The following is a 21839-nucleotide window of genomic DNA, read 5'->3' on the forward strand; positions in this document are numbered from 1 at the left end:
TACAACTAAAAGTGAGTCCTCTAGCTATAAATTTCTTTTATATTGCATGACAAAAGAATTATCAGATTGGGCAGAAATATAGGGAGAGAACAAGGTCTACATGACCCAAACCCCCCTGCCCCCCCCCGACAGTTTAGGTCATACCAATAAAACAGAAGAGAGAATTTTTCAGTTTTGTTGCTGCTCTACTCTCACTACAAGCTTCAATAGAATGTGTATCACATTTCTCATTAAGGAAACTTAAATGACTGGGATGTAACTTGGATTTGATGAGCTTGAAAGCTTGTGATAAATTTGGAAAATAATAAAAACTCAACCAACTCACATAACATAATTTCCTCAAAACCATCACCCAATTTCCTGACTGTCCAGAACTCAATTCTTTGACATGTTCATAAAGCAAAGATGATTCTTGCTCAGTAGCAAAATTAAGTCAATTAAAAGACGAACTTCTGACTCCCAGCTCTAGTGGAAAAGAGGTAAGTAACTAAGAATCCCAGCAAATTCTTCAGACATCTCAAGTTCTGGAAAAATAAGCCTTTTAATTTCTTACTTTTGAGGGTCGGGACCTAAGCAGCAGGACCAAAGACAGAGGAGAGACAGGCTGTGTAGAAAACAATGTTGGTAAATCTGCTGGTTACTGAGATCATACAAGAAACTGCAGAGCTCTGTCATGGAGTACAGGAAGTGTCAGAGTAACTTATTGCTCTGTGGGTAAAGACAGTGTGGTTTGTTTATTAAAGCTCTCCTTCAGCTTTCTCCTGAGTGACATAAAATTATAAATGCTTCCTTTTCAGTCCTTCTCCTCACTCGACCCCTCAAACTACCACCTGCCTCCCTCAACTCCTCCATTTCCTTCTCTGCATCTCTAGGCTTACTCTTGGCTGCTACTACAGCTTCCTCCCAGCAATTCTCCATGCCAGTCCTGCCCTCCAAAACATCTCAGCACCAGCTGAAGGAACTGCTGTGGAATGCTGTCCAGCCCTTTCAGCCTCTTATTGAGGTTTATTTGCAGTGGGTTGATTGAACTCTGTAAACGTGAGGGTGGGATCATAATTTATTTTCAGCTTTCAAGCAGAGTCTTGTAGTATTGGGCAGAATTGGAGAAGGATGAGCAATAACCTGGTGCATCCCTTGTGTGTGAAAGGGAACGCTGGGTTCAGTGTGGGAACACTGGGCAGACACTCATGTTGAATATGACAGGGTAGAGGACATAGAAAAACTGAGCTCTGCTCACTTGGGGAATTATGAAGCAGAAAAACAAAGTCTGCAATACGTGGCCATGGCATATGTCAAGTGGCAGTAATCATCATTTTTTAAAGTTTGTTAACTCTGTACAAGCCTTTCCATTTATTGCACAATCCCACAGAATCATTCCTATCTCAAAAAGTGCTGTAGAAAAATGTTTTAAAAAACTGAATATACTTTGAATTACTTACTCCACATTACTGATACGATCGGAAAGGAAAAGGATCAAAAGAAATTAGATCATGCTTATATGAAGGCCCAAAACATGCAAGATTCCCACATCTCATGCTCAAAACACTCAAGTTAAAACCAGTTAATGTGGCGAGAGGATATTTTCAATACTATGTTGAATGTATTTCTGATTACAGCATTTGCCTACTCAAAAATAAAGAAAGCTAAAAATACGTAAAATTAAATACCCATGCAAATTCACAAAGTTACTGGAACATTCCAAGACACATGGAAACTTTGTTTCAGAATAATACAGATGAATTATTTTTCTTCAAGTCTTACCTCCCTACTGGATAACTAAACAGACCTGTATTTTTAGAAAAATTACCAAAATATGTTGGTAAAAGTTATATAACAAAATATAAATGTTTATAACAAAAAAAAGCCTCTCTCCCCTTTCTGCCCCTCTGCCCTAGTTTCTATATGCCTGCTTTTCCTACAGCTGGGCAGAAGAGCCAGCATATTTCCCAGTAGTACCAACATAATTTCCTGTATTAATCAATAATTGACACTGTGATTTCAATACATTAGTAAACAAAACACATAATACTTTATTAAACTTCAGCTTGGCAACAGTGTTTATCACAGGAGCAGCAAGAGTCATCCCTTCAGACAATAAACTGTTAGAAAACATGTCAATAATGATGCAGCTGCCAAAATAAAACCACTTTGATGAATGCGAATTCTGTAATTCTGTGACTAAAATATAAATGTGAAACTTTTCTAGTAGTGATTTATGCAAACTGGTGTTTAATAACCCACTGATAAGAACATTATTCCAAAGTTCTTCAGCTGCCTTTGGGATCTTCTGTGGAGCTTGTTGACTAAACCCAAAAACATCAGCATGGTTTACATATTTTTTATGTATCAGAAGGTTTTCACATATGCCTTTAGTACACAGACTCACAGATACACAGGTTGGAAACATGGGAATGGTATTGGAACAATACAGGCTGGGGAAGAGCTGTACTGGAAAGGTCCTGCTTTGAGCAGGAGATTAGACCAGAAACTTCCTCCAGCACTCCAACCCAAGAGAGTCTGTGATTCTATGAAAAAAAAGTAACAATCTCATTAATATATAAATAATGCAAGACCAGACTAAAGATTCATGTAGAACAGGAATAGGCTCCAAGAGACTGAAAAAAGAAACAAGACTCCAAGAGACCTAAGGAAAAGCATGAGAGTAAGTACCTACCAATGCTCCTCCTTGCTTTTAGTGACCTGAGGCTCAGGAACTCTCATAAGTTGCATCTTTCAATACCTAATATTGTTCAAAATATTTGTTTTTCATTAATTTTTCTGCTTGTCTGTCAAACACATAAAATAATTCTGGCACCTGCAGTACTGTGTCTAAAGAAGTTCTAAGACAAACAAAAGGGTATAGTTTAGCTGTGTATCTCATGCCTGTCAAATGCAAAATAAACACTCCCTATAAAGGGTAAAAAAAGCCAGGATATGATACTTCATCATAATTTCTTACAGAGGTATTTTCAAATAGAAGTTGATATTTTTATATAATGCTAGAGGAGTTCACTTCAAAAAAAAACCAACCAAGCAAACAACACATATCCAAAAGTGAAAATGCTAGTAAGTAAAGCACACACCTCAATCAAAATGCAACTTCACTCATACAAAAAGAATTTCTAAAACTGCTTGAATAATTTGCAGGACTAGGCAAAAAACTTCTTTCTTGAAAACAAATCAAGACAAATATATTTAACAATATCAGAATAAGAAATCAGAAGTTCTCAATGATTTCAAAGAACATGAATGAATTTTCAAATGATTCCAGAGACTAAAACAATCAGGGAAAAGTAGTTTAAAATTCAGGTACTTGCACTCTTCCCCCTCTTCAAGTACGTCACCCACAATGAATCAATAAAAGTCCTTTTTATCAATGTCAAACTAAAAATCTCAACCAAATGAAGGTACTGAAATACTTTCATTTCTTCAGATCACTGTGATGTTGGAAAGGCAACTGTTGGAACATGGCTGTCGACTGTATTTTTCAATTTAAGATCCACACAATAAGAACAATGACATGAAATAATGAATATTTGAAGTTAGAAAAGGTTCGTGCATACAGAAAATCACTAACAATTACAGACAAGTATCTGCTTTATTTCAAAACAAGAGCAAGAAGAATACGGACAGTAGAACATAAAAATAAGTTAATATTTCACATATTTTTATATCTTTCATCAATAATCAAAATTGTTTGGCATGCTACTAAAAGCATAAATATTGATGATAAACAAAAACCAGGTATATTTCTGGAAGTGAGCAACCCAAATTAATGATCCTGAAAAAAGAAAATCTATTTTCAATGGGTTATTCTACTAGCTTCTTTAAAAATGAAAGGAAAAAAAAAAAACCCACAAAGGCAAAAAGCCCAGCAAATACCCCTCCCCTGCAATTAGCAGGATCTCATTGCAAGGACCAGCTTTAGAAGACTTGCCTTTACTAAAAAATAACCAAGTTTTGCATTATGTTACTCATTTTTATGAGATAGCCAAATGAAAGCAAATAATACCCCATGAGTTCCTTAATTTTCTTACCTCAAAGCCCGACTAAGCTTCTCGTAGTTCATTGTGGGCTTGTTCTTGCGCTGTCCCCATTTCTGTGCAACCAGCTCAGGTTGATTCAATTTAAACTCTCCTTCATCACCAACCCAAGAAATACAGTCCCGAGCATCTTTGTCTGTGAGAAGTTCTAATAAAAACTGCCACAGCTGGATCTGGCCGTTGTTCCCTGTTAAAACAGGAATAACAAGTTTCATTTCAACTTGTCCTTTTCATGTTCCATTCATAGCTAAAAACTTGCAACCAACATATTAAAGCAGACCAGCATAGACTATATGATGGAAGGAAAACTTCCACTTAATTAATCCCTTCTAATGTTCCTTTCACAAATATTTTCCTGCAAAGTTATCAGTACCCATTTTTATTAAAAAAATTATCAATACAGGAAAAAATTAATCAAGATTTCACATAAATCTTCCCCTAGAACTTAAAAAATCACAACTCCCTCAACATAATCATTTAGAAGCATATCTGTCTTTAAAACAGAACAGATTTATCAAGAGCTGCTAATTCATCTTCACACATACACGCATATATGTGTAATAGCTATTTTTAAAAAAAAATTTGGTCTCAAATTTTCAACATGAAATATGAGAAAGACAGAAGAAACACTCAAATTTCAGTTTATATCAATGTTGCATCTTTCACATCCAATCATTAAGATTTTTTTCTAACTCAAGTACCCACAGTAAAATTCCTAAATTCTCAACGAGATAAAGAGAGCAGACCTGATGACTAAAGAGAGAAACACACAGTATTTCTCACTAATGTCAGCTAATAAAACCTTAGCCTTAAAATTCTGAATGACATCATTAGATGGATGTCATAGATGCCTTTATAGAGTCTAAAACAAATAAAAATTCAAGGAGGAAGAGAAGGAAGGATTTAACAGAAAAATTCACAACATTAAAGAGAAGCAAAACAAAAATGACGGCAAGAAAAAAATAAAGAAATTAATAATCAAAGAGTATGTACAAATAACCGTGATTCCAAAATTAAACTACGAATTTAGTGTGCAGTTTTCCAGACATGCATTCATTCAACTAAAAAAGAAATATGAAACTTTATAAATTTTGAAGTCACCAGATTGGGGAAAAACAGAGGAGGAGCACAACATATAGTGCAAGTAGCAGCTAGGCTACATTTTACAACATAGTTTATTTTCTTCCCTTTCTACAAACAGAAAAAAGTTAAAAGCTCGAATAAATGCCATGCAGTGGTTTGAGAGGACAGATTGTTAAGCGGTGGGGAAACACATCCATTTTATTTCCTTCAGAATGGAAAAAACCTGCAGCATCATGTTGACATGGTGCCTATGTGAGCTGACCAACCTGCCAGGGCTGCCTGTGCTTACCACAGATTTTTGTACCTATGGCTCCCTTCACACCACTCCCTTCACAAAGACCCCTACAAACCTCACATTTGGAGCTACAAAAACACATCTCACCAAACTGCAGTTCAAATTAATGGGTCAGTGTTCAGCACATTAGCATGTAAAAACAGTGGAGGCAATACCTGTTCTGTTCCCAGGAGAGCTCCTATCTTCCCCGGAGATCCTTGGAGCTCTCTGTACTTTAGCTGCTTTTGCACTGCTGTTTATCACTTTGATGGTGGTTGGGGTAGCAGGCTGTACAGATGCTGGTATAATCTGCACAGCTGTAGAGCAGAGAATGTTGCAGAACATTAACAATAAATTGCTCGCACAGAAATAGGCATATTTTATTATTACCTGTATTATCATAACATCTAGAAACTAGTTTTTTTCGTTTGCTAAAAAGGCACATTGCATTAAGTCACAATGCTAAATATAATTTAAAGACCTTTTTACCTCTTATATGAAAATTTCAGTTTTAGACTCATTGCAGAAGTGTCACATTACCAGTTTTAGTTCATCATCACGTGTATTACATGCTTCCACAGAAAGAATACAAACTCTCTCAAGCCCTTGTTTTATCTTCATGCTGTTCCCACAATATCTGCCCTAATGTCCTTTTCTCTACAGTCACCTGACAATCTCCATACCTGATATTCAAACAGCAAACACCTTCTATTGCAATGGTGTAGGAGGATACAGATGCCCCACTCAAGCTGGCTTTAACTAGACACAACCACAGGATGTAATAAACAGTATGTCTATTTAACATATAAGATACTTATAAATTATCTGAAAATTTATTCATTTTAATAATTGATGACACTGCTTAGGTGAAAGAATGAGTTTCAAATAACTGGAAAGTTAATTTAATGTATTATTTCTAATATTGGTTTCTAAGCAAGTCATCTCTTCCACAGAACACTTAAGTTTTTGGAAACACTTTTTTATTTTAAATTAATATTTAAATAGATCCATTCATTAATGCAATATATAACCTAAAGCCCTGAAAAACGAAAAACCTCAAATATGTATCCTAGACAGCTTATTTCAAGAAAGTGAAAAATCTACCATCCAAAATGAAAGTTATAAACTTCTATAGTTCAGGTCAAACACTACCTTTCAGCTAGTAACAAAATATAGAGAAACTCAATGTTATGTTTTAAAGTTTAAAATACGTCCTCCTCCCTTTCCCAAGGAAAAATACTCTCTCAAGTAATTTTCTAAATGTTGTACTATCATACTTCTGAACCACAGTACAGTGCTAAACCTGCACACAGTGAATTGTGTGAATTAATGCTGACAGAAGTACTTACGCTGATCAATTGTAACAGTTGCTATTTCTCCAGAGTGTTCTTGGCTAGCCAACACATCTACAAGTTGGAAAAAAAATCCAACAGGTTTATATTTAACCCACAAATAACAAGTCACCTGAAGATCAAAAACTTTCTTATTTCATAGAGGAAAGAAAAATTTGGTATCCATTTGCAAGAGACATGTACAGTTCATGGTCTTATAAGTGGAGACATTTAACATCTGTCACTCATTTTTAGAAGGGTGTACATGGCAAATTTCCGCTAGCTCCATCCCCAAAAACCTTCTGCTATATTATGTAAATGAAGACAGAATTAGTTATTAGTCTAGCAAGTTACCTCCAAGCACAGTACATCTGAAATGCACATATATTTATTATGTTACTGTATTAGGCACACACAATGCATCACTTAGCAGCTGTGTTGTGTACCATCTAAGGATTTCACTTCCTGTGCTTAAAAATCTCCACTTCAATATGACAGAGAAATGTACATTTAATAACTTAAAGTCAGTATTTAATTATAGAACTAACAAATTCAGTGGATGCACAAACTATGAAGCTTTATAAAAAACAAAGGTGGAATAATCATTCACTACCTTCTATCAGTTATGAGGTTTGATAAAAGACAGACAGTGTTTAGTATGCAGACAATGTTTCATGGCAGCAGACATTCTCTTATCTTGTATTGATACCCTCGTTTTTACCATCAACATCAAGTAAAGGAAAAATGACTGCTCATAATTGGTTTCATAGTTCAAGAAAAAAGTCTAAATAAAAAACCAAACTGCCATACACTTTCGAAGAAGTTCCAGGTGGCTCCAGAGGATTTCTCCCCGTGGGACACGCTGGAAGAAATCTTCTTGGCTGAGGTTGCAGAGGTCCCGCCCAGGAATGCTGAGTGCATTGAGGTCGATGTCAGTCATGCTGAACTCCTTCATTACCCACACCACCCAGTGGAGCACCTGGTCTGTCGACCACTGAACTGGGTCTGGAAAAGAGGGATGAAACTGCAAATCACCTCATCATACACTGCAAGGTTATTATATAATAACTTCCATAAGAGTAAAAGCACAACAAGAAGCAGAGTTACTGAGACCAAATATACCTGGAAAGTTGGTGACTGCACTTAAAATGGTGATGAAATGGTGTGGGTTGGGGGGGTGATGGAAAGGGTGAAAGAACGATTTTCTTTAGAGAAAATTTTTACATCAGATCTATGCCTGACATACCTCAAACACAAAAAAAATAATTTTCTTCTTCCACTGGTCTTCAGCTTCAAGAAAAGAGTGCCCTCTCCCACAGAAGGATACTCTCCTTCAAAGATGTTGATCAGTTTGTGATTATGACAAAATACTACATTCTAAACTCATTCACATAATCTCAGTTTCTGCTGACAAAAACCACCACTGGGTATGTCTGGAATGAATTTTCTTCCCAGAAGCCCCTATTGTTTTGTACTTTAGGCTGGTGACCAAACCACTGTTAATAACACTGAGATGTTTTGATCACTGCTGAGCAGCGCTTGCAGAGGCCACGAAGGTGTGGCCAAAACTAGCAAGTGAATTTCAAAGAGAACAATGGGCTTGAGTTGGTTGCAACCCATGCTCTCCTTCCTGGCCATTAGGAACACTTAACCTTGTGATGGTGAGTATATTATAGACACCTGTACCAGGAATCCTGTTGGGATAGGGATTGGGATTGTGCAATGTTCTGAAACTGCTGTATTCATTCAAGTATATCTTACCTCTGTGCTGGGTTTTAATGTACCTTGTATCACTCTACTAAACCAGAATTCCCATGTAGTATCAAGGACTCTCAAGTAAATCTGATATTCAATATTACACCCTCCACACATGGAATATCTAGAAGAACAAACTATCTTGTCAGACTGTTGGACTCCAATGCAAGGCCTTCTCTGTTTCTCATTCAGCCACCCCAGTGAGTAGACAGGGGGTGCACACGAAACTGAGGAGGGACAGTTGACCTCAACAGACAAAGGGATATTCCACACTACAGGGAATACTGGGCAATAAAACTCAGGACCAGGTTTTTTTCAAGTATCCCTTGTACTGTATTTGCAGGGTTCCCAGATGAAGAAAGGAAATGATGAATCTGACTCCATGTTCTTAGAAGGCTAATTTATTATTTTATGATCTATATTATATTAAAGAATACTAAACTAAACTATACTAAAGAATACAGAAAGGATACAGACAGAAGGCTAAAAGCTACTTGTGACTTTCCCTCCAGAACCTGACACAGATTGACCCTGACTGGCCATTAAGTCAAAACAATTCACATGAATCCAATGAAACAATCACCTGTTGGATAAACAATCTCCAACCACATTCCAAAGCAGCAAAACACAGGAGAAGCAAATGAGATAATATTGTTTTCTTTTTTCTATGAGGCTTCTCATCTTCCCAGGAGATAAATCCTGGGTGAAGGGATTTTTCCAGAAAATATGACTGCCACACCCTTGCATAGAGCCTGTCTGAGCATTGGCTTACTGGAGGTGAGTGATTGCTTCTGCACGACCTTTTTAGCCAGACCATCAAGTTTTGGGATGTTAACATTCTATACAACATATTAAAATTGCCAACACATAAGAACAAGAAACTAAAGTAGGGACATCTGCTTTTCACTGGAGCAGAGTGATTATGTATTTTTAAATTCTGATATTCCAAGCAGATGTCACCTTGACAATTTTTTATTTTAAGATTTAAAACAAATAAAATTAAGCATTAAGAAAAATTAATGAAATTAAGATTTAGAGAAAGAAAAATATCCTAAGTCTATAAACATTTATCTAGGAGCTACAATTTAATTTTGGTTAACGAAGAACAGCTACATGGTATCATTTTTCAGTAATGCCACCTAAAACAGAGCAATGTAATCCTGTGTTAAAAGACACCACAAGAAGGTTGATCTACCAAACATCAGCAACAGTGAGCTTCCATCAAAAAGCTGCTAATTTTTTCTCATTGAGAGAACACAATCTGCAAGGAAACAAAAATTATTACTTTTTCTAACCACTTCTGTGATTTCCAAGCTTTCTGCTGCTCTGTTTTCTGCATTTATTTCTCATAATGATTAATATTTTCCTTCCTTCTAGGTACCAAATATTTGGATTCTAATAGCAGAAATACTTGTAACAGAAAAATATTTATAATCTCTAATAAAATCCACCCAAAACATAAAATAAAACAACATTTTAAAGACCTGCTAAATGCTAGTTTTCCATTTGCAGCAAACCAGAGAAGCCTGTAAGAAAGAAGACAATGAACCCTACTTTTCTGGGTGATTATTTATTGACTAGCCTTGATTCTTAACATCAACGCATCCTGTCTTCTGAAAAGATTCAATAAGTAATTTTGGATTATAATGCAGAACTTAGGGGCACCTTATTTCAGCCCAAGTCCCTGTAATGTCTACTCACAAAACATTTAAAATGTTATTCTTTTTAGGTGTCTAATTTAGCACATTTTTTTGATATCAAGAGAACACTACTTTTCATAATCTATGGATCTCTGTCATAACGAAATAATATGATTTTCCTGAAAAATCTGCACTCCTATGGCCCAAAAATCATTGAACTTTTGAAGCCACAGTTGTGGTTGTAGGGTTTTCTTAAAGCATCAACATTATTAAAGTTTATTAAAAATATTATTCAATATAACAACATTGGTTTCAGTAATTTTATTCTAATATTAATGTGACAGCATGATGAAAAGCATTAGTCTGCTTCTGATAATCCCTCACTTTTTTTTTTTTCCCAAACATTACACATCAAATCCCTGATTATCAACAGACATAGCATGAGGAAAACTATTTCTGAAGTGCTTACCAATGAGAAAACCAAAAAGCCATGAAAAAGCCTTTGCTTTAGTTAGTTATCAAAAATATGCTCAAAATATAGGCAAGCTGCATGTCCTGCAAAGAGCTATGACTTGACTGGAATTCTTAAATCCTTCCAAACTTCCCCCTAGCCAAATATATTCCAGTTTTACAGGTCTGCTCATGTAGAACATCTTCCTGATACGTCTTGACAGTACATTTCTGCCAGTCATAAGAAGCAATTCAGCTGGATCATCTCCCAGACATGATATAAGTCTACATCCCACAGTTCCAGTCATTAGCATTCATTAAATAGTCATTAAACAGTCATTAAACAGACATTCAGAGATGTTTTTTAAGCTAACATTAAAAGAGCAACCTGCTAAGTAACATTAACTCAAAAAAAGATGATAATCTAGAAGAATATTTATTTTCAGTTCTGAATCATCCTCCTCCAGTATGAAGAAGTCCAGCACAGCTTCTCATACAAAATCTAATTTAACAGAATATTCAGCATCTTCCAGACCATGAACAATTTGTTTCCGCAACTTTACAGGCAATGCCCCAATACCGAATCTGTTCAATTCCACATGCACCTGAAGAACTTTATCACTAACACATGCATTTTTAAGGAGGGCAGGAAGAAAACTGCTTTCTAAAAACTGCATTGACAAGGTAGTTTGGCACAAAAGCACTCATTTAATGAAACTATTATGAGCATTCATTTTACTTTTCCTTGGTTTTTAGATTAGGTATTAGGAAAAAATTCTTCCCTGTGAGAGAGGTGAGGCCCTAGCACAGTGCCCAGAAAAGCTGTGGCTGCCTCATTCCTAGATGTGTTCGAGGCTAAGCTAGACGGTGCCTGGAGCAACCTCATCTAGTGGAAGCTGTCCTTGCCAATGGCAGGGGATTGGAACCAGATGGTCTTTAAGGTCCCTTCCAAGCCAAACCATTCCATGATTCTAGAAGTCCCTTATGCAGATTATTTGCATTGTACTAACCCATACCACAGGTTTCCTCCTCTGAGGTCCTTGAGCCCAGCCCCCAACTGAGTACACCCATAGCTGTGCACTATTACCGTAAGGTATTCCAAGGCGCTCCTGCTCCTTCCGGTAGCCTTCCAGTGCTGCAGCCCATCGTGTCACTTGCTCAGACGTTTCATCTGAAATTGTTGCAATATGTTTTGTTCCATCCAAGGTTATCACTTGAGCTTCCTCAACAAGGTGAGCTTCAGCCTCTGCATGATGAGCATCTGGATCAATCACAACCTCCACGGTCTCCACAGGCTTCACAATTTCCAGGATGTTCAACTTGGGCTCCATCCCTAAGCATGGAAACATCACAAAACTTAAAGACAGTAATGCAAATATGACAAAAACGTTGTTTTAAAGCTTTCTGATTAGTAGGGCTACCAAACTCAGGAAAAAAGCAGGACACAGGAGTGTCATCAAATTTCTGTGAGTGTACTAAATTAAAATGACATACTCTATTATAGAGCATGTACTTTAGTAAGGTGAATAATAAAGCTGTCCCTCCTTCTTCCCTCAGTATTACAGCTTCCTGTTTTATTTAAGTGATCTATTTCACAGATCTTGAACAGAATGGTCAGCATGTGAGCATAAAATACAGTATTTTGGTCTGTAAGAAATACACCATACAAAAAACCCCAAAACAAATAGAAAAAGCAACCTCCAAAACGACCCAGAACAAATATCCAGCTTTACTCCAACCATAAGGCATTTCTTTCAGCTTTTACAATACTTCCCTGATTATCTCTGGGGTCTACACAAAGCAGTTAATATTTTCTTTCAGTACTCTGAAGCAGGCAGTGTGTTAAACAGCAAGTTAAAATAAACCTAGAAAATTCTTCTCATCTTACGCTTCATCAGCTATTAATGTTTTGGCTTTTTGTCTGTCATTTCAGGTATTAGATCATGGAGCTAACAAGATATGTCTGCATCTATTCTGTAGCAAGAAAGAATACATTCACTAATGCTTTCTATTACCACCTTCTCTGCTGTCTTCTGAGGTGTTTTGTCCAGCTAGTGCCTCATCAATTTTCATACACTGTACTGAAGATTTTTTCAAAATTATTTAAATTTTTGTAACATACAATTTTCATTATAATGCCAACAACCATGCTTATTTTAATGATTTTTATCAACCATATTTTCACATAAAAAAAGAATCCTTACAATTCTATTTTATCATGAGTTGGAAAACCTTGACTATGGTTAGGCTGATGAAAGTCAGATTCACAGAACATCATATGGCCAGAGTAACTTCAGTATCTTGTACCATAAAGATATTACTTTGTGTCCTTCCTGTCTAATCTATATTAAAGCACAACATGAGATGGTTCTGCAGGTAACAATTTTAAATGCTAAATCCACAATCAAGTCATACTTTGTAAGGGAAAACAAATGGAGTATGTACCTGTACGACAATTAAGAAAAAACAAGTCTTTTCCAGACAAGTATTCCTCTAGATTTTAACAGGCATTCAGCTTGAAAAAAATATTAAAAAGGCAACAAACATTATAAAGACCCTAGAGTACAAAACTCAGCAATGTGAAATCAAGGACGTGAAAACAGATGTTGACAACCAGTAAGCGGTTGACTAGATGAAGAAGCAAATATGAAGAAAAAGGAAATACCTTACTTAGGAGAGTGTTTTATCTAGGCCATGAAAAATTAATATGCACAACACAGGCTTCTTTCAAAATCATACAAAATGGGTAAGGGAAGCTACTAAGGGTTAAGATTCTATTTTTGATCCTCAAAAAAGAACGTAAAGAAAAAAGAGGTACAGTTCATTATTGCTCAACAAAATAATTCACTATGTGTCACAAAACGACGTTGAAAGAACTTCGTTCTTCATCCACAATACAAACATGGAGATCAAAGCAATGAGTCTCTGTACAGGAAACACCTTGTAAGTAAAAATGTGAATTAACAATCTGCCATCTAACTTATTGCAACACTAGAACAACATTAATTCCCTGGGTTTGCCTGCATCTCTCCTCACATCTCTTCTCCCTTTACCTATTGTATACGAGATGACCAGTTCCAGATTCCCATTACTTCAACCAGAGGAAATGAGTTAGGGCAAGGCAGAGTGCTGTAAGAGTCTTATAAGCAAAATGAAAAAATAGGAATGCTATTTTATCTGCTGTAGAATGAAATGCTAGAAAAGAACTACACTCAAGTTTAACTACAGAAGAAGAACTATGTTTCACCTGTTGTCTTTGAATTTAAAGCCATCTCATCAAAATTTGGTAGAACATTTGAACTGACATAGCAGCTTTTCTTTCAAGAAATGAAAGAGTCCAATCCACCACAAGGATTAGCATCACTGATTACCCTTAGTTGAATTCTTACATTACATAAGTGAGGAGAAAATAAACGTAAGTGAACTGAGAGTTTCTCAAAACCTCATTCATGCAGTAAAATATGAGGATGGAGTAAGAAACCGTTTTTTCCCATCTGGCTCAAAGGGATACTGTGGTCAAGAGTAACAAGTCCATTTTCCTGTTAGTGATTCAAGCATCTTCATTTTGTTTATATGCATGCTATTTGTTTTCTGATATTCTGCCCTGCCATATTTTACATGCCTTCAACAACAGGTATCTTAGGAGCTGCTAAAGTCTGAAGGTCTGAAAAACAACACTGAGGAAGTTTTCCAAAGTGACACAGAAGTACTTAATATTCAAATGTTTCTTTTAAGATGGGAGACAGGGATGGGGGGAGGGAGGGAGAGAGAGAGTCAAGATGTGATGGGGGCATGGAGCAAGGAGTTCCTTGAGTTATGTGATCATGAACCTCAGTTTAAATTAAAGGGAAAAAACGAAACACGGAAGAACATTGTGGCGGTTTCAGCTCAAAACCGGGTGGAAACACCAACTTCACGTAGTGGTTTTGGTTCGCCAATTTTGAAATTCCCCAGGTGGCGCACCGAGGAGTGTGGTGCGTTCAGCACTGGCCAACCACCAATGCGCTCACTTCCTGCTGTGAAGTAGGATTAGGAGAAGGGCAAAGCAGGCTCAAAACTTTAAAAGGGTATAATGAAAAATTTATTAACAATAACTAAAATAAAGAATAGTAAGAATCAGAACAAAACCTTCAGAACACTTCTCCTCCCCCACAACCTTTTCTTTTCCACTGGCAACGTGAAGAAACAAAGCTTAAAATTTCAGTCAGTTTACCACCTCCAGAATAGTCTTTCTTCAGTTCACTTAGGGAGAGAAGTCTCTCTTGTTAATGTTATGGAGACTTCTCCACGAAGGAAAAAAAGCCAGTTCTCTCATGGCTCTCAATTTGTCATGAATAGCAGCCACCCAGGGAAATCTGCAATTTTGAAGTCCCTCCCATTTTCCACAAGCTTTTCCCACAGCTGTGGGCCATGTCAACTTATGAGGTATTGTTTTAAAGATCAGCTGTTCAAAGGCAAAAGTCCTCATTATCTGTCTCTAAAATCATCTTTATCTCTGAGAACAGAGATCTTCTCCTGGGGGTACAGGACCACTCTTCTCTCCTCTGTTCTAACTTCTCAAAGGATCACAGCTACTTTAATATCTGCTTACTTTAGCACGGAAGCCTTTGCTCGATATCAAATTGCACCCTTCATCTCCCCATGGTTTTCATGTGTTACAGGGAAACACAGTCTTTTCTCTACAGCCTTACAAAAGTATTTCAGCTCCAAGACCAAGGCATCTCCTCATCCCTCCCATCTGGGACTTGACTTCTTCTTCGCTGACCTTGGTGTCTTCATGTCACTCCTTTACATACTTGCATCTTGTTCCTTTCTCTCTCTCTCAAGGGACGACTGAAGCACTGAAAGAGTTAACATCTTGCCCAGGGCCTGCAGATGGTCACTGGTGCTAGAGGCGGGAACTTCCGGCTGGGGCTATGTCAGGATCAGCTGCATGGCTGGTCTTTGGTTTTCTCTGCATTCAATTCCAGCCACAGGGCCCCTCTGCACAGGTTGCAGGGCTGCCCCTGGTCTCAGACGCTTGATCTTGTGCAGTGGCCGCGCTGTGGGGAGGGGACCTGGTGGTGAGATCTTAACAGCCATGGCCCAGCCCTGCTTCAGCCAGGGCTCCGCAGCCTTCCCTGTCTGGCAGCTGCTGGGGCCCAGCCCAGGCAGGATGGGGCTTGGTGAGCCCCCCAGACCCCCAGAGAGGGGCCTGGCCCTATGCAGAGCCTGCCCGGCCCAGCCCATGGCACTCCCTGCCCTGCCTGGCAGCCAATGGCAGGGGGCCAGCAGGTGCTTCAAGGGGAAGGGGCCCAGCCCTGTGGGCAGGACCGCCTGGCCCTGGCCTGGCTGAGTCAGGGGGCCAGGGCATATTACCTCTTTGCAGACCAGAAGAGAAAGAGGAAGTTCCTGCACTTCTTTGCTCTTTAACATGTGTTTTTCACAGAGTAACGTCCAGCTTTCCAGTGGCTGGAAGCTTTGTATCATTTCTCTAAATGTCTCCCATGCAAAACCATGACAAATATGAAGATGATAGTAAAGATATTCATCACTCACATCCTTTTGAAAATGCAAGTCTGAGCACTGAATACTAGAAGTTACTGGGCATGACCTAAGAGCACTTATTCTAGTTCTCTGAAGGATATTTCCATTCTATTTTATAAGTAGAAAGGTAGTATACTTCCCATTACCTATGGGGAACTGAGGACTCAACCTAGCACTACTCACCTGACACTCAGCATTAAATGCAAACTGTGTCTTACTGAAGACTATTAATACAAAGCAATACAAAGACTATTAATACAAAGCAGAAAAGTTTTCTTCTGTTTAATCTACAACGAAGCCAAAGAGTGCACTCCAAATGTTGCTCATTTGCTTTGCTAATGTAACTCAAAACAGATAACTAATCTATGCCTGTATGAACTTGCCCTGTTTAAAAATACAGAAATAAACACCTGTAGATGTTCCCACGGCCCAATATGTACATTGTCTATAAAGAGTGGTGGCTGTCCGGCTGTCCTTCCATTCAAGACATATGGAGGGGGCAAAGCAGAAAACTAGGTTAAAAAGTAAAACAATGAAGCTGCTAGTTCCTGAGTATTTGACAAGGGGAAATCCTGCCACATCAGATAATACTCAGCCTTGAGGAAAACCTCATACTGTAACTGATACTACTTGACTAAAAGTTGTTTGGGTTCTGAATTTGTGTTTAATTTTGTTACTTATAAAAAACATTATGAAATTCCTTTAAAAAACATTTCAAATAGCATCAGTGCATGACATTTATTTTAATTTTACTTCTTAGAACTACAGTACACAATGAAAAAGACAATCTGAAGCTCTGTGACCATTCATTGATTTTCTCAATTTTACAGCCAGGAATAGGAGATTAGGTTTGCTCACAAGTATTTGTGCAATATTAGTTTGTCTGTACAACAGACAAATGTAACTGCTTACCTTGCCTAGATATTACTTGTACACTGAGTTGCACTGTTCCATCTGTTTTCACTCCTTGATCAAAAAGGCTTCGATCTGGGTCCAGCTTGATAAAAGCATTAAAAATTAAAAAAATTAAAATACGTATTAGTCTCACAGAGACAATAAACTAACTTTCCTTTAAATTTTAGAAACACTGGGTGCCTGCAGCAAATTTTCTGAATAAGCATGCAAATATTTTTAGTACTGTCTAGATATAGTACATAACAGAAAAAATTTGATCGTATTTGAAACTTGCCACTCTGTTCTGTTTAAGATATTTCTGCCTACAGGAACATTTTTTGACCTAAAAGAAGTAATGCAATAGGAGGAGGTACCTTCACTACCTGAAAACTATCTACAGTTCCTTCTCTGAGTTTTTAACACCATCATAAAAATTCTTATCTTTATAACAATATTCTCCTGTTGTTTCTGGAAAAGCCACAGATGTCTGATTGTAGCTTCAAATAAAACACAAAACAGTTACACTGTCTAACGTGTGCCAATGCCTGTAAAAATCTTGGGGGGGGGGGGGGGGGGTTTATCTTGAGTAATGCTTTGCTATCTCTATACCTCAATAATATAGAAACCTTCTCACTTAGATTAACAACAAGATTAGAATTATGGAAGTTCTGGCAGCAACAAATTATGTGGGCTACCTCAAGAGAAAGTAGTATGGTCATCACCCTCATTCTTCTTTCACTTGCAAGGTGGTTTCTTAACCGCACACCAGGAACTCCCAGAATGTTTTGATTGTATTCACACTGAATTAGTGTGCATATATTAAATGGCCTGATGATAATGAACCTGACATGAAATTAAACACTTAATTGTAGCTAATATTCCACATGAAACGAATTCCACAGACAATGGAAAAAAGGGAAAAAGTATGTAAAACACTTCTCCATTACGAAGCTAAATGTTTCATAACCTTTCAATTTACCTGGATATCTTGCAGACAAATCTCATGTGCATCCAAGGAACACTGCAGTCTGGGTTCCAGCAACTTCTTAAGGTTTCCAATGGGTTCACTGATGTCAATAGCCTGACTAACAAATTCTGCGGTGGTGTAACTTTGCTCGACAATGCTTAAATAGCAAATTAATACAATAAATCATTACTCACATGTTAATAGAGCAGATATAGGAAAACTTAATAAAAGTTGGAAGTAAACTAAATAAAAAATAATACTGACTCTCAAATCTTGATATACTTAATAATACTTAATAATAATTGCATGTAGAGTAAATTAATTTTATTTGCTTTGACTGGACTGAATTTAAAATATATTCAAGTTAAAAGCAAGCACAGAAACACAGGGAAAATAGAAGGAAAAAAATGCTCATACATAGCAACTTTCCATGTCTTTTCACCCGTCAGTACAAGAATAATAAGCTTAACACATAAAAGGGACAATCAGAAGGCAGTACAGCAACATGGAGCCTTGAAGGAACTATGAGCCACATGACATGGTTGTCCCACACTACAACACTGACAGTATTGGCACAGGCATTCGGAAATGTCATTGTTATGGGACACATTACAACAACGACCTTATGCACTCTCTTCATATACACAGAAAGAAATCAGAATGTACACAGTCTGTAAGTGGTAGAAATACACAAGGAACTTAGAACAGTAAGAAACTAGTAAGTGGCTTTGAATCAGTTGTCCAGAATAGGCTCTTAAAGTGTAGTTAACCTAACCAGCCTCAGTTCTTTCTGCCTGTTGGAGACTGAAATGTTATGGTATATGCCTTAAACATCTTTATGAAGGACTTTTGCCTATTATAGCAAAAGTAGGTAAAAAGAACTGCACCCTGAATGGGCCTCCTGACTTGAGGCCCTCAACTGCAAGTTAATAGACATAAGCTAAAGTGACCTAAGTCTGGGCTGGGGGAAAAGAATACATTCACAAGAGTGTGATAAAAGTTAAAAGCTTCTAAACTTCTAAAAATTTTAAAAAGTTTATTAAAACCTTATAAAAAATACAACAGAAGACTGAATAGAGAAAATAGTGCAGCGCCAGGAGCAAAGGATTTTTCCTACCACATGCTCATCTACACAATGGATGTTTTGCCTTTTAACCCTTTAGCTCCTCCCAAAGGTCTGTCCATCGACTCCTTTTTCACTGTCCAGTGGTGGAGTTCACTTCTTTACATCTTGATTGGAAGTCGAGTGCCGCCACAGTAACAAGCCAACCTGCCCAAATGTCCTGACTACTCAGGTCACCCCGTGACAACAATGCAAGGGGGAGGTAAAACATAACTATAAAACTTCTCTTAACATACACATAATATTTGTCTTTTAATTGTGACAGTCAACCATCGCATTACTTATTTATCACAAAAGGATTAAGCCCAGCTACCTTTGGGGTGGAGGCCACAGCCCCAGGTTTTTCTGCTGCCAAGCTCCCACAGATCCCTACACAAAAGCAGGGAGGGAGGAAAGGGTTTGGGTGGGTGGCATGGCCTCTGGCCAGATGCAGTGAACATCCATCCTCCACTGGGCAGACTGGCCCAGCTGTGGGGCCTTCCATCCCTGGAAGGCCACATCTGTGTGAGGGACAGCCATGTCAGGGACAACTGAGGGGGGGTCCTGGCTCAACAAAAGCCCCCCACCAAAGGGGTCCCCAGAGCCTGCACTGCACGTGATGCAACAGATCTGCAGTCTTGCAAGGGACAGTGTCAAACTTGCCCCACTGCCGGTAGGTTCCTGTGTGTTCCCACCTGCCCAAATGTATATTAATCCATTAGATTCTATACTTTTCAGCAGGGACCCTCACTGGTAAGAAGACCAGATGGAGGGAAGCAGTGAGACGTCACTGGGGACCTTGGAAGGGCTGATATGTTTCTACTTAATCTCTGCCACTCTCCCTGACACCGCCTCCCACCTCTATTTCTTTTTTTCTTTCTTTCTCCTTACCTCTTTTAGTATTAAACAAAATATATAATATTTTTTTTGTATCAACATCTAACCTCATTTGGTTTTAATCAAGTTTTGGGTTATATTTCATACTTTTCTGTGTTCGATCTGTTTTATTCACAGAGAATTAGTTTTCTTTGCTCTTCTGTGCTTAGACCGGATTGCAGCACTATCCTACACATTAACTGATGCTCTGAGCTTCCAAACACAGTAGTGAAAATTAGAATGGACGCATTTGAAACTAAAAATCCAGGCTGAAGTAATTAAATCAGAGAGCATCCTACTTCAGAATGTATGGTTTCAATGGCCCTAACAATAGTATAGTTGATAGCAAGCATCGTTTCTGCTCTGTTTAAAACAAATCATCCTGTACAAATCCTGTATAACAGTAAAGCAAAGGACTGGATATATAGAAAGGTCCATCTCAATTACAGAGGGATCCACTGAAGCTGAAATGTTTGCAGCACACACACAGACATACTACTGCAGACATGAAAATAGGAAAAGTAAAATACCAATAACATAGCAAGAGATAACCGAAACAGTTTGGGATTTAGATAATTAAAGTTGAGGAACATGGCAACACTATACTGCTTTCCTATACATCTCAACTTCTGGAAAACAGCCATTTAATTAGACAGGAAACAAAAAACCAAATGAGTCAATTAATTGCTGCCTAAGGATCCCAGAAAGCAAAGACAGTACATTACATACCTTTCTTCAGTGCATTCCTGTTTCTCAGTTCCATCAATCTCAATTTCTATCAGCTCCTCTGCCTCTCTCTTAGTCATGGCTGCAATGTCTTAAGAACAGAGCTATGAACAGAAAACAATTTTTTGTGTACGTCACAGACCAACAAGACTAGACAATATTTTGTGTCCTATCACACATTTTTTAAATCAAATACCAGAATAGTCTTTTAAAGACAAAAATAAATCCAAAAGCGAATAGATATTTCACAAAATATATTACTAGACCTGTTTTCAAATAAATGTTCTAGAAGCAAACATGGGACTATTAAGACATTTGCACAGAGCCCAAAGCCTGATTCTCTTGGAGGCACCCAAATTTATGGATTTTTTTTGTTGTTGCTACAGGCCACCTACAGCAAAGCACATCTTAAAATCCAAACTACCTTCCTAGCATGGCTGAAAGATGCTTATAAATTTAAGCAGCATTTTACATTAAATGCTGCAGGAGGCAATTAGGGAGAAGATGCATGACTTCTTCATAGGCAAATAAAGTCAACAACAAAGTGTTGATTAATCTCATCTTTCCACCCATGTCTCCCATAGGTGAACAGTTGATGGCATGAGCACAATTAATGTATCTTGCGAAGTCCCATACTAAAGCAGGATGTTAGTAATTAAATGAAAAGCTATTCTGTGATGACGTTCTCACTAACACTACAGATTTTCATGCCCGGTAGAACACTGGAATCTGTTGGGAACATAAGTGGGAAACTAAGAATTACAGCACTTGGTCTGTAAAGACATAGTTAGTCTGGTATTGCTGTTTTCCACTAACCAGCACATATACCATAACTATGAAATATGTATGATAAAAAGCAGGCCAAATTATATTAGCAGTTTACAATAAATAACATCATGAATTCACAGCAAAAGAAGTAGGAAGTAGAAGTACAGAGGAACAAAAAAAAAAAAAAAAACCCAAAAAAACAAACCACAAAAAAAAAAAAACAAAAAAAACCAAAACAAAAAAACAAAAAACCAAAACAAAAAACAAAACAAAAAAAAAAAAAAAAAAAAACCAAAACAAAAAAAAAAAAAAAACCCAACAAAACAAACCACAAAAAAAAAAAAAAAAAAAAAACCAAAAAAAAAAAAAAAAAAACCAAAAAAAAAAACAAAACAAAAAAAAAC

The 21839-nt window shown here is 37.5% G+C and overlaps 1 protein-coding gene across 3 annotated transcripts in view; it reads right to left on the reverse strand.

The window, feature by feature from the left end:
* The window catches only part of GABPA (GA binding protein transcription factor subunit alpha), a 28474-nt gene that overhangs the window by 3465 nt on the left and 3170 nt on the right, over positions 1 to 21839 (reverse strand). For 2 of the 3 annotated variants that reach the window (XM_041414800.1, XM_041414801.1), the window contains exons 2-9: positions 20671 to 20771; positions 17976 to 18120; positions 17015 to 17099; positions 11664 to 11909; positions 7542 to 7736; positions 6750 to 6806; positions 5577 to 5717; positions 4038 to 4230 (exon numbers count right to left, since the gene is read on the reverse strand). In XM_041414800.1, the coding sequence (XP_041270734.1) occupies positions 4038 to 4230; positions 5577 to 5717; positions 6750 to 6806; positions 7542 to 7736; positions 11664 to 11909; positions 17015 to 17099; positions 17976 to 18120; positions 20671 to 20747 (1139 nt within the window). In that variant the 5' untranslated portion in view covers positions 20748 to 20771. Of the gene's footprint in view, positions 1 to 189; positions 3782 to 4037; positions 4231 to 5576; positions 5718 to 6749; positions 6807 to 7541; positions 7737 to 11663; positions 11910 to 17014; positions 17100 to 17975; positions 18121 to 20670; positions 20772 to 21839 lie in introns of those variants that run through there. The other variant, XM_041414802.1, reaches the window with a different exon arrangement.

The sequence above is a fragment of the Onychostruthus taczanowskii genome, unplaced genomic scaffold (genome assembly GCF_017590055.1).
Source record: "Onychostruthus taczanowskii isolate IOZ18803 unplaced genomic scaffold, ASM1759005v1 scaffold47, whole genome shotgun sequence".
NCBI lineage: Eukaryota > Metazoa > Chordata > Aves > Passeriformes > Passeridae > Onychostruthus > Onychostruthus taczanowskii.